At 37.5% G+C, this 16,233-nt stretch overlaps 1 protein-coding gene across 1 annotated transcript in view; it reads left to right on the plus strand.

The window, feature by feature from the left end:
• Nucleotides 1-16,233, plus strand: part of LOC126248026 (muscle calcium channel subunit alpha-1) — a 922,345-nt gene that overhangs the window by 604,741 nt on the left and 301,371 nt on the right. The window contains exon 18 of the mRNA XM_049948623.1: nt 3,953-4,050. Coding sequence (XP_049804580.1) covers nt 3,953-4,050 — 98 coding nt within the window. The remainder of the gene's footprint in view (nt 1-3,952; nt 4,051-16,233) is intronic.

Here is a 16,233-nt window from a genome sequence, read left to right on the forward strand (position 1 = left end):
GAAAATTACACATCAGATCAAAGAAAGTTATAATTCCAATTTGTTTGTCTTAGAGGGGGACATCCAGTGATTACCACACTCGACACCCTACCCCATCCCATGCATAGGCAGTGGGGGGCAGCTTTGAAATCTTCAATGGCAACCCTCATTTTTTTGTTGCAGACTATGATTCTATGCCAGAATCTAGATACATTTTATGTGAAGCATTTTCTTTGTTTTACCACAGGTTGCACTGTAATCGGAGGAATAGAAATGGGTACACAATCATAATTTATGACAGGCTGCTCAGTGGCCCTTGAATATCCAATGGTTTGTGGGATTGCACCTCCATGCTGCAAGGGTAGGACAGGCTAGTACTTCATAATTTCTAATTGGAAACCCCATTCACAATGTTGTATTTCTCTGACATATTGAACAGGGATCTACCGGATGCACCACAGTGGCAGTGGCTCGAGACAAATGCTACTCTACTCTCCCAATTAGAGTAAGTGTTCAAACATCATACGGCCAACTTCAGTACACTTAGTAATCAAGTTTTCAAATGACTGTACAGAGGACAGAAGAATATCTGTGGGAATGTCAGCACAGGCATTTCTGATGTGATCAACCATATCTTCATAGCCTGTTGGCACTTGCTGGTACACCTTATCTTTTAAATATCCCCACAGAAAGAAATCTGGTGATATCAAACTTGGTGACCTTGTGAGCCAATTAATAGTGCCACATCTGCCAATCCACCAACCAGTGTAAACACATTTCAATACCTCACGTGCTTCAATTGTACACACGTCAAAAAAACGTTTTGCATCATCCCGGTTCCTGGAACTCCTGAAGATATACGTTGACTGTGGATATTGTATCACAGACACAGTCCCTTTGACTGTTCAGAGATGTCACTAAACCCGCCCAAAGATGTAAACTACCATGTATGAGCAGGGTGTATTAGACAAGAGGGGATCCGACAGCCGATCAGTTCCAGTCATTCCACCAGGAAGGAGGTACACAGCTCGTATTGTCTGTAATTCAACCATGCCTAGATGGTCAATGCTGCGGTTTGATCATGTCTGCAGCAAGGGCTCTCAACAAGGGAAGTGTCCAGGCGTCTTGAAGTGAACCAAAGCATTGTTGTTCAGACATGGAGGAGATACACAGAGACAAGAACTGTTGTGCCATGCCTCACTCAGGCCGCCCAAGGGCTACTAATGCAGTGGATGACCACTACCGGACAACAATGCCATCATGTTGAATAACGCTTTTCGTGCAGCTGCAGGACATCGTGTTACAACTCAAACTGTGCACAATAGGCTGCATGATGCGCAACTTCACTCCTGATATCCATGGCGATGTCCATCTTTACAACCACATCATGCAGCACAGTACAGATGGATCCAACAACATGTTGATGGACCTCTCAGGATTGGCATCATGTTCTCTTCACCAATGAGTGTCGCATATGCCTTCAACCAAAAAATTGTGGGAGACGTGTGGAGGCAGTCCAGTCTGGCTGAGTGACTTGACACATTGTCCAGCAAGTGCAGCAAGGTGGAGGTTCTCCACTGTTTTGGGGTGGCATTATGTGGGCCCGACGTATGCCGCTGGTGGTCATGGAAGGTGCTGTAACGGCTGTAAGATATGTGAATGTCATCCTCCAACTGATAGTGCAACCATATTGTCAGCATATTCACGAGGCATTATTCTTCATGGATGTCAATTTGTACCCCCATCATGCACATCTTGTGAATGACTTTCTTCAGGATAACAACATCACTCGACTAGAGTGGCCAGCATGTTCTCCAGACATGAACCCTGTCGAACATGCCTGGGATAGATTGAATAGGGCTGTTTATGGATGCCTAACCCACCAATCACTCTGAGTGATCTATGCTGAATTGCCGTTGAGGAGTGGGACAATCTGGACCAACAGTGGCATGATGAGCTTGTGGATAGTATACCATGATGAATATAGGCTTGCATCAATGCAAGAGGACATACTACTGGGTATTAGAGGTATCGGCGTGTACAGCAATCTGGACCACCACTTCTGATGGTCTCGCTGTATGGTGGTTTTCATGAGCAATAAAAAGGGCGGAAATGATGATGATGTTGATCTCTATTCCAATTTTCTGTACAGGTTCCAGTACTCTCGGAACTGAGGTGATGCAAAACTTTCTTTGACGTGTGTATAATGCACAGGGCAGCCATCATGCTGAAACCATATATGTTGTTGAATGTCCAGGGCAACATCCTGCACTAATACCAATAGTTCCTGTTCCAAAAATGTTTAATATTTGCATCCATTCAATGTGCTGTTGATAAAATGAGGACGGATGAGTTTGTTCCTCATGATGCCACACCATACATTAACCGACCAAGGACATTGATGGTTAGTTAGCCATAACCAGTGGGGATTGACTGCACTCCAGTAATGCATGTTATGCTGATTAATGCTACTATGGTTTGTGAATGTAAACTTATTGGAAAATAGTACCTTGGCAAATAATGTGAGGGTCATTTGCATTTGTTGACATGCCCATTCACAAAACACTATCTGGCTGTAGAGATCAGGGCCATGAAGTTGGTGATGCAGTGACACATGGTATGGATGATACTTATGATGTCACAGTTATTGTGACAGTACTACCCACAGACGTGACAGAATCATGGTGTAACTGCCAGGTACTTTTTCATGAGGTGTGGTGCACTGCTGCTAGTACAGCAATTCCATTAGCTTCTCCTGTGGCATGTTTGCTTCATTTCCTTTTCCCAGTCTGCACACTGCCATAAGACATAAAGACATTCACAACCTTGTAAAATAACAAATGTGAGTGAGCGTTCTCTCAAAAATGATCAGTATAGAAGGCAACAGCAGCCTCAACATTTCTGCTACAGTCTCTGTAAATCAGGATCATTTCAGATTTTGCTTCTGTGGTTGCAATATTCTTCATCCACTTGCACATCTTTTCTCCAAATGATAGGTAGATGTGCAGGCAATAAATACTGTGCAAATATGCTAATGTTTAGAGCTGATATCTGTTCTATATCCGCTTGATACATGAGCTCTGGTTGCATTGTACTGCCTGTCATGATACATCGTAGTTCAATACATGGCCATAGTGGTGCATTGAATAGTCCTCTGTTCGATATGTTGGAGGAATACAACATTGTGAATGGGGTTTCCAATTAGAAGCTATGAAATACTGGCCAGTCCTACCCTACAGCATGAAGGTGGATTCCCATGTAGCATTGGCTATTCAAGGTCCATTGAGTGGCATGTCGTAAATTACCCATTTCTATTCCTCTGATTTCAGCACCATCTGTGACAAAATGAAGAAAATGCTTCAGACAAAACATTCATAGATTTTTCCATAGAATTATAATCTGCAATAAAAAGTATGTGTTCCCATTGAAGATTTCAAAGTTGTCCCTCGCCACCCATGCACGAGTGGGGTGGCGAGTTGAGTGTGGTAATGGAGGATGTCCCCCTTTGAGACAAACAAATTGAAATAATGAATTTTTTGATCTGGTGTGTAGTTTTTGAAATATTTCAATGTCTTCAGGTAAAACGAACACTTTGTGTAATAATCGTCATGCCTAAGATTTGCTTATATAGTGGCAATACTGTGAGTGCTCGGTTTGACTTATGTACTGGTGTACTTGTTTTCCTTTCTACAGTGGCTCAATACACTTGTACTGGACAACAAATTCAAGTGATGAGTTTTCATTTGAATGGGTAATGTCATAGACTGGGGAACTGAGTCTGTGATTATATGTAGACAATGAGTTGAGAGGCACCATAATAGGACCTATTATCAAGTTTGAAGCGACTTTATGGAGCTTATTTCTGATCTCTAGTATACTCCTATGTATTACTTCCTGTTATGATTTTTTAAATTACTGTAGTGCATTGTAAAGCTATGTATTTATTAAGATTTTAAAAAATCTTCGGTTTCAGATCAGAAAAAGATGAAGAATTAGGAAGTCATAGTAGAGTTCAGTTAGAAATAGGTGATACAGAAGATTATGGTTATGACGGGCAGAATGACAATCAAGGTAAGGATACCTTCAATAGAAACTGCTTTGTAATTAGAATATATGATATTGAAATAGTTGGAAGTATTATGATATTCGTAACTTGTAGGTCAGAAATTTTGTACTATCTCTGGCACACATTGTAGATGGAACAGCAGACGTTTTACAAGTAACACAGAACAGATTTAATGACTGTAACTTCCAATTTTCCTCCATCTTCACTTTGATGCCTGTGAATTAATACACAAGAGCAACAAATTCTTCATTCTGCGTTACAATTAAGCCATAGTAAAACTGTATCGATACCACACACTTTAGTTGACTTGTACTATTTAAATCAGTATTTTGCTGATGGTGTTCATGTCAATGAAATTTTATTTTTGGGCATGCCAGTACGTAGTGTAATAACATAACTCAAGAGGTAACTTAAAGTGGAGAATAGATTTGTTTATTCATTTATTAAAGTAATGGAGCTGTATGTTTCACTCAAATGGTTAAAAAAATCCATGTTTTGAATGACATTTTCTCATGAAAATTCATCCAAAGTAGGCGATGAAAATGAAGGAACTAGCTCCTTAAAAACCAGAAGTTGAGAATGGGTGGTTGACATTAGAGAGGGTCATAATTCACTTTAAGGTGATGCATGTGTCAGATGATCCAAAACTGCAACCACCAAAGAAACTAACATGAAGTACACAAAGAGGTGTTGGCTGATTGGAGATTAAATTATTTAACATGGATAACTGACTGACATACCAATTATTGTCAAATGTGTTCTGCATTTTTGAGATTCTGAGCAATAACAAATACAATAAATTTTTAATTTGTTAGATGTAATTGTACTAGAAATGAAAGAGCATCAAAATGTGATGGAAGATACTAGGCCCACACCAACAAAGATGAAGCCAATTTCAGCCACAGGAAGGTTATAGCCAATGTTTCTAGGTGCAAAAGGAATTGTTATTACTGATTACTATGGAAAATGTACAAGTGCAGGAATTGATATTGGACAGTCAGTGATTGAAAGGGTTTGAAATATCTGATGCTCTAGTCATAACATAATGAAGGGAATGGTACACTATACATGCATATTTGACTGAGAAATGTTTGCACAAAATAAGTGCTAAATTTGTAAAAAGTTTGACCAAAATCAAATTTAGCAGCAACTTTTGGCTCTTTTTCTTAAATAATTTAATTAATGTTGTAAGGTGATTTGTTATGGTGAATGAGATATGAGTCCTGTACCTCGTACCATAAATAAAATAACTCTCTAAACAGTGGATGGAAGCTGACAGCCCTGCACTAAAAAAATTTATAGTGCTGAAAATGTTATATTTTTTTTTTTAATTTCAAAAGGGATTATTTACATTGATTGCCTCAGAAGGGGTAAAATAATATTTGGTGCATATTACAGAGTAAATTTGAATCATATTCTTGACAAATATGTAATATGGGGCCTAGGTGTCGATTAAAAAATCATGCATGATCAGGAAAATGCACACGAAGCTACTTTGACAAACTGATGGCTGTATTAAATGTTGGAACATCACATCATCACCATTCACCAATTTTATCTTAAATTTGTAGAACCACCATTTAATTTATGTATATATGAGAGAGAGAGAGAGAGAGAGAGAGAGAGAGAGAGAGAGAGAGGAGGAGGGGGGGGGGGGGGGAGGAGCCAGATATAATGTAATTTCATATGACTTCGATTGTATTACCATTAAAGTAATTTAAAATTTGTTTCCATTATATACAGATTGATTTGTGTTAATATTTTTAAAAACCCCAAAGCCATGTACATGCAAAAAATGGTTCAAATGGCTCTGAGCACTATGGGACTTAACTTCTGAGGTCATCAGTCCCCTAGAACTTAGAACTACTTAAACCTAACTAACCTAAGGACATCACACACATCCATGCCTGAGGCAGGATTCGAACCTGCGACCGTAGCGGTCGCGCGGTTCCAAACTGAAGCGCCGAGAAATGCATGGCTACACCGGCCGGCTCATGTACATGCAACTGAGACAAATAATTAATACACATTTTATGCCTATAGCTCATTTACTGGTCATGGCACAGTGTAGATGCTTATACTTATTTACTTGTGAAGCAATATGGTAGGTTTTCGTTGTACTGTACTTTGCAATTAACCAGCGGAGACCACAAGACAGGTAAATATCGCCACAATTGTCTAATGAAATGCAAAAAAACACTACCTGCCAGACACAAGACTCAAACCCTAAGTCTGACACGCTAAAGTGATGCACATAAGCCTTTAGCCATATCAATGTGACTACCTGACTCAGGTTTCAATGATCAGGTACAACCAACCAGTAGGCTCCACCATTGCATGTGCTGTGAGGTACATCATCTGGTGATGTTCCATGTTCAACATTTGCCATACACTTTTGGGGTTTTTCCAGACATTTATGACCATGTGTGTCATATATTAAATTACTTGTCTCAGCATCATCTACATCACTTCAAGAGGTTTTAAAATATTAGTAAGTATCACCCTGTATAATATGAACTACTCAGTTGTAATTTTTTGTTGTTGGGATATCCCGTAGAGAATGACAGAGCTGCTGTTACAGGCTGTTGACAATGGTCAATGAGGAAAGGGTCAGGCTGATAACACAATTGATTGTATTTCAGTTGACAACTGAAGCGTTACACCTGCTACCTTCATTTGAGTTGCCTCCTAGTTCTCTAAAATATTTGAGGAGATAGTCATTCCATTGTTACTTATCCAAATAACGGTGAGATATGTAGGCAGTTACAGTTTTCATTTCAGATGTTCACATAACAATATCTTGCTCATTTGTTTTTTCTTTGCTGTTGTATTTGTTTTTTACATAATACTCTTTCAGTGAGGTTGCATTTTTATGACATAATGGCATAATTTATGCACTATTTATTCAAGGTAACTGTAGCTTATTACTTCATCTTAAAGCTTATCACTGATCTGTCCTCCATTAAGAAATCAAACTGAACAACTAAAAAAACTATAATAAAAATTGTGCCAGAACAAAATACAGTATATGCTAGACATTAAAAGTACTTTTTAATCAAATTAATGTAGTTTCTACTATGCATATTCTCCCACAACATATTAATTTGATTATTTGTTAATGATGTCATAATATACCTTATAAGATAGTATATTTTCTTGCCAGTGGATGTGATGTCAGGTAGAAATTCTCATTGCTCGTCTACATTCAATCACTTGAGCATATTGTCCTCTCTGAAAACATCATTGCTCAGAACACCTTACATTTCGCTCTGTCAGTCTATATTAATAAGCAACTATCCTGGAACCTAGTCCAAGGTTGCATATCTAATGGCTCCCAGAGGCAACACAAATTTGATTCTCAGTATTTTGTGTAATTGTTGACTGATAAAATGCTCTCATAATCTACTCATTAAGAGGTTGCATATCTAATGGCTCCCAGAGGCAACAAAAATTTGATTTTCAGTATTTTGTGTAATTGTTGACTGATAAAATGCTCTCATAATCTACTCATTAAGAGGTATAGTATTATGTTAAAGGTTTGACACAGTGAGACAAATATTACTGTTAGAAACTGTGTGTTTATCTTGAGGAAGTGTAACTGACAGTGTGCAAATACACAGACTTTATTTATCCAGTATTTGAGAATGAGAACACTCAGTGACTTCCAACAACCGTTACACATAATTTCAAACCCCTACAAAACTTTTTGTCACTGACAGCCCACACCCCCACAGAATGAGGAATGGAAAAATGTTTTACTACTTACTACATTTTTGCTTTGCAGTACAACTTCAGCATCTGATGTGACATCTTAATTTATTACTTCTTTACTACCAATTCTATTCACGACACAGTTTGCAAACAGTATCGACATGTACCATTGTATGTACCTGCAAAATTATTTCATTTTATATCACGTAGCCGGCCTGGGTGGCAGAGTGGTTCTAGGCACTACAGTCTGGAAACGCGCAACCACTACGGTTGCAGGTTTGAATCCTGCCTCAGGCATGGATGTGTGTGATCTCCTTAGGTTAGTTAGGTTTATGTAGTTCTAAGTTCTAGGGGACTGATGACTTCAGAAGTTAAGTCCCATAGTGCTCAGAGCCATTTGAACCATTTTATATCACGTAGTTCAGGAGATAAGATCACATAGAAATTTAGATGCGTGAGAAACAAGGTTTTGCTTAATATGGTATAGTAAAACTTCAGAATTAGGCATGATGTTTTAATGTACTACTACTTTACTACCAACTCCATCTGCAACACACTTTGCAGACGGTGTCTGCATACGTCACTGAACCTACCAGCAATTGTTATATCCTTGTACACACACAGTTCAGAAGATATGATGCCATAAACATTGAGATGCTTGAAAATCTAGCTTCTAATTAAAATGGAGTGCAAGTTACCCACCTTATATACTGTGTTTCATAATGAGAGCACTTAGCAGCTTCCAACAAATTTTAAGCAAAATTTCAAACTTTTTCTCACTTTCATGATTAATGTCAAATATTTAACACATTAACTCATTTGTACACTAATCAGATGTTTGGGACTGTTTTATGCATGGCTGTTTGATTCTTTAAAGTATCGTGGTTTACTGGTAAGTTGAAAAAAAATCTTAGATTCTTCTTAAGAATGAACACTCGTTCTACTGGTAAACTATTTCTATCAATACTGAAATGGATCTGCAGTACCAGAATCCATGAAGGGAGGCAGAATGATCAGAGTTTAGTATAATGTCACTGATGTGACCACTATAAAGGGATGACCAACTCAGATGGGGCAGGGGTGGGGAAGAAAATTAAATCTGTCCTTTTCAAAGACCCATCCAACATGAGCCTTAATTAACTACAGGAAATTACACAGTTGTAGCATTCATTGAGCAGTAACTTGCAGTGTACCTATTCACCAGACTACAGATCTCCATTCCAAAGTACAGATAAGAAGGCAAATATTTTGTGGGACATTAATATTTGTTGATCTGCTTCTATGCAATATCAATCACATTCCCATTATGTGGCATAAATATTCCAAAAAGACAAATATACAATGTTTAGGTATTGGCTATAATCAAAAATTCTCATGGTTAGCTTTTGTTGAATCAGTATTTTGCTTCTCTTTCTTTCATCACTTTTGTATATTATCCTGAAAGAAACAGGGAGTCTTAATGGGAAATATAAGGCAGTATATCAGATAGGTCTAAATAGAAAGATGGCTGGACTCAATTTCATATTGATCTTATCAATGTGCTGATTTCATTATACTTGTAACCCAGGTGGATGCCAAAGATTATTATGTTTGTAGATTCCTGTATTGTATGACCATTAATCTCATATTACTATATTTCTTTGTAATGACAGGAAATATTCATTGTTATGATTATTAATGTATATTTTTGCAGTGAATCAGATATAAATAAGTTCAGCTATTAGCTTATGGTATTTCCAAGCTGGACTCTCTCTGTGACAAAAAAAATTAAATAAATAAATAAATGGAGGAAAAGCCTCTTATTGCTATTGGCACATCACTTATACAGAGTGCAGAGTGGGTTGTGCTGAGAAATAATTGTTAAGAAAAAAATTTGATACATTGCACAGCTTCTGAGTTAATTAGCATTGACTCAGATTATTGTGCACCCAAATTCAAGTGGCCCACCAGATACAATTAGTGTCAGCTATTCTCGTACTGTAGATGATAGTAAACAAGACTGGCTCAGTCTTTGGCTGAGGTTCAATCCCTACTATCATCCCACATACAATTTTTGTATCACTCTCTTGTTCAATTCTAGGAAACCAAATAAAGAACATGTTTGGTGACCATCTCTTGTAGGTTGTTTGAATTTTTGCTCAAAACAGCCTTATTGGCTAATGTCAGCACTAATTTTCTTATGAATGGTGCAACATTTTGAATGTTTTTCTTAACAATTGTTTCTCAGCGCAAACCTACCATCTGACATCCTTATTAGCTTTTCAGACTCATTCTGATCATCCTGTATAGATCATGAAAAGAAGGGAACCAAGAATGAAAAATTGAGGATGCCATATAGTATGCCACAGAGACATACTGTTGTGCAAGGGACAGTATTGGGATTCTCCATCATTATAATTTACATTTCGTAATGTAAGTTGGTTATGTCAACATTGTGATGTCATTGTGGAAAAAGTTTTGAACAATAGTTAACATTTAGGTGAAATTTGAATTGCATCTCATAACCTTTGAATCTTGATTAACATCATCTTATTTCTGATTTAATTATACTCTGGGTGTTGATTTCCAACATACAAACTATTGGATCTACATTAAAATGAAAACCGCACAGTGTAGTTCAAAACTTGCCTATATATAATAATGCCCCAACAATGAGAATGCTATGGTATTACTGGCAGTTCTGCAATATGGTTCAAATCACATCTCACAAAAAGGAAACAAAATGAGGAACAAAGGGTGTCAGTATCAGAGGTCAGTGAGTTAAACTGTCAGTCATCTACAGATTGGGAAGTAATTACATGGGGGTCCAATAAGTCTTCATCTTAGGGTTATTGTTTTCGTTGTGTACATTAATAATAAATTCTTATGTTAGTAATACCAGGATGAGTAGGATGTGTCCATGCTGTGAGCACACTGAAGGAACTTGCTGCAGTTAGTGAACAGGTGAATGTGCTTTTGGCTATGGTCAGTTATCTTCTGACTGCTGCTGCAAAATGTGAAAGAGAATCTGGTGTGTCGTATGGGACACATCAGGTATCACTTGTTTTGCCCACTGCTGTTGAGACACCTCCTAGTGTACTCAAATGGTGGATCTGTGCTCACAGCAGGATTACTGGCTGATGTTAACACACTCACATTGCTTGACACAGGGAGCCAATGTGTGCAGGGTGCAGTCATCTGCAAGTCGTGGCTCACTGTCAGCACCAACAATGCCTGTCACTTGGGTTCTAAGGCCATCCTCAGTTCATATAGGTGGCTCGCAAAAGTGGTGAAGGCTTTTGGCCTTATGCAAGGGGTGTAAGCAGAGTTTGCAATTTGCAGCATTGTTCCCAGAGTTGATCTAGGTCCGTTGGTTTGGAGCCTAGTGGAGGGTCTTGACCAAAGGCCTCATCAACTCTGTGACAGTCTTGGCTGCAGATTTCTGGAGCTGCGTTATTGGTTGGGGAATTCTGGGACTGGTCAGGTATTCATTATACAAAGAAAGCAGCTACTCAGTTAGCAGAGTTAGGCAGCAGTTTGAGGTCCTCTGATGGACACTCACCAGATGACATACAGCTGGCAGAATCGGACTGCATTCAAATTAATGATTCTTCAGCCATCAATATTTTACTTGTTGATATCATTAAACTTTTTTTGATTAATAATGCACATTTTACACCCTTTACACTACTCAAGATTCTTTCCTACATTAATCTATTTTGTAGTATGTGGACAATAACTGCTCTACCACAGCTGTTTTGTTTATGTAATTCCTATCTCAGGGGTATAACTGACACTATGTTTTGTAACTGTATATTAAGCTTTGCAGTCAATTTTATAGCACCAATCTTTTCAGCAGTACTGTACTCTCTCTAAGCAATATTGTGCTCAGAGGAAATGTGTCATGAAATCTACATGTCGTCATGACACTAGATGCCCAGAGCTGAATTGACAGTTTTAATTTTTGCAGTTACTAAATAGTTGCCAAAAATTTTATCCAGTTGGGCAACTGTAAATTTTGAAGTGATAGTAGATAAAGAAGACATCTCAATTATAATGTACACTATTAGTTCAAAACACTTACTGACGTATTATAGGACAAGAGATACACAAAATAAATGTCACTGCTTTACACATATATAGGAAACAAGATTCGTAAATGAGATATTTACATTAATCAAACAATCAAAAATCCAGGATGGAATGTAACAATATTGTGAAAAGGAAAGTTGCAACTGACTATATAGCGGAGATGCTGAGTCACAGATACACGCAACAAAAAGACTGTAACAATATTGTGAAAAGGAAAGTTGCAACTGACTATATAGCGGAGATGCTGAGTCACAGATACACGCAACAAAAAGACTGTCAGAAGTAAAGCTTTCGGCCAGTAAGGCCTTCATCAACAATTTCGTCAACAATAGACCACACACACACACACACACACACACACACACACACACACACACACGACTGCAGTCTCAGGCAACTGCCATGGCAGTGTGGTTCAGTTGCCTGAGAGTGGAGTGTGAGAGTTGCATTTAGGCATGTCGTATGTGTGTGGCCACCCCAAAGAAAGCCACCCACAATACAAGAAACAGGTTCTTAAAGAATTACAAATAAGACAAAAATTTATTTCATGGAATTACAAAGATGAATGTGAAATGAACACCTTGTAACAATGGTTGCAATAATTAAAACATTTCACAGTTATTTTGCTCTGAAGTGTGTAGTTAAGGCAAACTTGTAGTATTATTCAGTCAAATGAAAGTGAATTGCCTATGAAGTTACTGTTAGGAAAAAACATTAACATCATTTGACAATGGAAATGGAAATGCCGTGTGGCTAGGGCCTCCCGGTGGGTAGACCATTCGCCCGGTGCAAGTCTTTTGAGCTGATGCCACTTCAGCAACTTGTGTGTCGATGGGGATGAAATTATTATGATAAGGACAACACAACACACAGTTCCTGAGTGGAGAAAATCTCCAACCCAGCCGGGAATCAAACCCGGGCCATTAGGTATGACATTCCATTGCGCTGACCACTCAGCTACCAGGGGCAGACATCGTTTGACAATGAATGAAATACTGAATGCCATTTCTTGAATATGTCTTCTCTTATAGACAACTTTTTTCTATTTTATTACAGTTAGTACTTTTAAAGACTCTCTACAATTAATATAATCTATGAAGGATATAAACAAACACAGTATTCTTCAAATATGAAACTGGGACAGGGAAACCAAAAAAGTATGGCAATTAATGTCATTAAGTGTATTTAGTCCACTGGAAAAATTTTAAAGGAACTTGACAAAATATTAAGGTGCATTCAAAAAGAAAAGAGCTGGAGGCTGCAAAAGGAAAACTGCTAAAAGGTTTGTAATTTCATTGCCTGTGGAAGAAGGTGTGGTCCCTATAAGAGCACCGAGGTCACTAACTTGCCACTACAGGCACATGGGTGCATACCCACATGATGACAGAATGTGCATGCAAATGCTTTGACTGTTAACTGTTTTTAGTAATGCTGAATACTGAGAAATGGAGGTTTCAAAGGAAGAGGAAAGTGGGGTAGTACATTTTTTCCTACAGCGACCCTGCATGCTATCACTGAAGACTGTCATTTTGACTTGGCTTCAAAGTGATGTCAACATGTTCAGTAGAGTCCCATTCAGTGTGCTTCCTTTGCTGGTTGAAGACTCAACCCTTCATCTGCAGCAATGGCTGCTACTATGACTCACCAGTCTCAAATAATGCGGACATCCACCTGCTGTACAATGATATCACTAATGCACTGTGGCATTCTAGACCATGCATCATCAGCCAACATTTGCCCTTCCCTCAATCACTTGTTCATGCTTTGACTTTTACAAAAGACATATAGTGCTTCCTGTAACTTGTGCCATTCTTTGATGAATTTCCATTCCCCGCACACCTTCTGTTGCCAGGAAACACACTACACACTTTGTTCTTCTTTTGAAGCCCCCATTTCATGGTTTCCAGCACAACTGAGTGCAGTAGACAGTGCTTGCATGTGGCACACTCTGTCATTACACAGATGTGCCAACATGTCCCTCTGGAAGCAAGTTTGGGAGCTCAGTGCTCATACAGGCACTGTGCCATATTCTGCAGGCAGTGAAATTATCATCCTTTTATGGTTTCCATTTTACAGTCTCCAACTTGCTTCTCTTTTAATGCACTTTATACAAGGAAGCACCTCAAATTATTTTTACTATTTGAGAATCATGGGTTGGGGAAGCATTCATTTGTGAAGAAAGAGTGCTCTGGGAGAAGTTTTAATGCTACTGTATAGAAGTAACATCCAAATTTGCCTTGTGTAGATACTTACAGGATTAAGTGAGTATCTGGACTGAACTATAAATGATGAGTCATAGATATCAAATATATTTAATAATAATTTCTTAAATACAGTAGGAATTTTAGGGACAAACAGTTCAAGTGAAAAATCACAGCCACTTGTTGAAAAAGTAACTCACATAAAATTCAGTCATATGGGTGAATCACCAATGTCTTCTTCTGAAATTAAGAAAATTATATATTCCCTCAAAATAGTAGCTCATGTGCTTTTGACAGTGTTTATAACAGAGCAATGAAGATTTGTTACCATACATTAAGCCAAGTCTTATCTGAAATATGTAATGCATCACTAACTTAACATAGTTTTCCAGAGAGACTGAAATATGCCATTGTTAAACCCCTCTTTAAGAATGGTGATAATGAGATGTCAATAACTACTAAGCTGTTTCACTGTTGACATCACTTTCAAAAATTTTTTAGAAGGTGATTTGTTCTAGAACATTATCTCACCTTAGCAACTACAATATCCTCAGTGTCTGTGTTTCAGAAGAGTTGCCTTACTGAGAATGCCATTTAGATGTTCACTCACCAAATTTTACAAGCATTAAGTAAAAAAAATAGCGTCAGTTGGTATATTTTGTGACCTGCCTAAGACATTTAACTGTATGAATTACAGTATTCTCCTAGATAAATTGAAGTTTCATGGGATTGATGGTATATCCAACCAATGGATAATATCATATCTAACCAAGAGAATGCAGAAAGTTGTACTTGGTACTTCAGCAAACGTAGCCCAGGGAGTGATTCTGAATGGAGAGAGATTGTGTTTGGGGTTCCCCAAGGCTCAATCTTAAGTCCACTATCGTTCTTCAGATATGAAAACAATCTTCCATCTAATATACAACAAGCAGAACTAGTTCTTTTTGCAGATGACATGAGTGCTCTAATCATTCCAAGCATATACACAGAGACAGACGAAATGGTAAATAATGCTCTTAAAAGAATCATTGACTGGTTTTCTACTGATGATGTTGCCCTTTTTTTAAAAAGACACAACACAACATATTCAGTTCTGCATGTCTGGGGGTACTACACCAATCATAAGTGTAACACATGCTGAGGAAATAATAAATAGGGTGAAAACTTCATAAGTCTTAGGTGTTCATATCACTGAGAACTTTAACTGGAAAAAGCTCATTTTGGAGCTCCTAAAACAATTTAGTTCAGCCACAGTTGCACTTAGAATCATTGCAAATCATGGGGAGAGACAAATCAGTAAGTTTACATATGTTTCATATCTTCTTTCATTAATGTCATATGGGATAATGTTCAGGGTAACTCATCTTTAAAAAAATAAAGTCTTCATTGCTCAAAAATGTGCTGTAAGAATAATATGTGTGGCTCACCCATGATAATCTTATAGACTATCTTTAAGGAGTTGGGCATTCTGGTTACTGCTTCACAGTATATTTATTCCCTCATTGTTGTAAATACTCCACAGCAGTTAAAAAGGAATAATGATGCATATAATTACTTTGCCAGAAGAAAAAATGATATTCATTACACCTCATTAAGGTTGGCTTTAGCACAGAAAGGGCTGCACAATGCTACAACAAAAATTTTTGATCACATCACCCAGTGATATAAAGTGTCTGACAGACAGAAGAGTAAAATTAGAAAACAAGGTGCAAAAGTTTCTCCTTAACAATGCCTTCTATTCTGTAGAAGTTTTTGTGTTATTGTAAAGTGTAAAAGATGGTGGGTAGGAATTGCTAGTTCACATCCATATATTTAAAAAAATAACTTAGAAATGTTCAGCATGTAACCATATTTACAAATTAGTGATGTGAATGTAAATTAACTCAATTCACATCATTATGATTTATTGTGTAAACATGGATCATAAAAGTAACTAACATAACTGAGTATGATGATTTAGGTTAATAATAGTTTAACAGGTATGACATACAAAAATTACACTCATGCAAATTTAAAGATAATACTATCATCTTAAACACATTTATAGGTAAATTTGTGAAATTCTGTTGGTTACAGTACAATGTATATGGATCACATATTGTGCTTATCTAATTTTAAAATAGCAACATTCAGAGGAAAATAATTACATTTGCGTCAGTTGTTTAATATCCTACTAATTTGTACTAATTTTAGGTAGTTAGTTTC

Source organism: Schistocerca nitens, chromosome 3, assembly GCF_023898315.1.
Source record: "Schistocerca nitens isolate TAMUIC-IGC-003100 chromosome 3, iqSchNite1.1, whole genome shotgun sequence".
Classification (NCBI taxonomy): Eukaryota; Metazoa; Arthropoda; class Insecta; order Orthoptera; family Acrididae; genus Schistocerca; species Schistocerca nitens.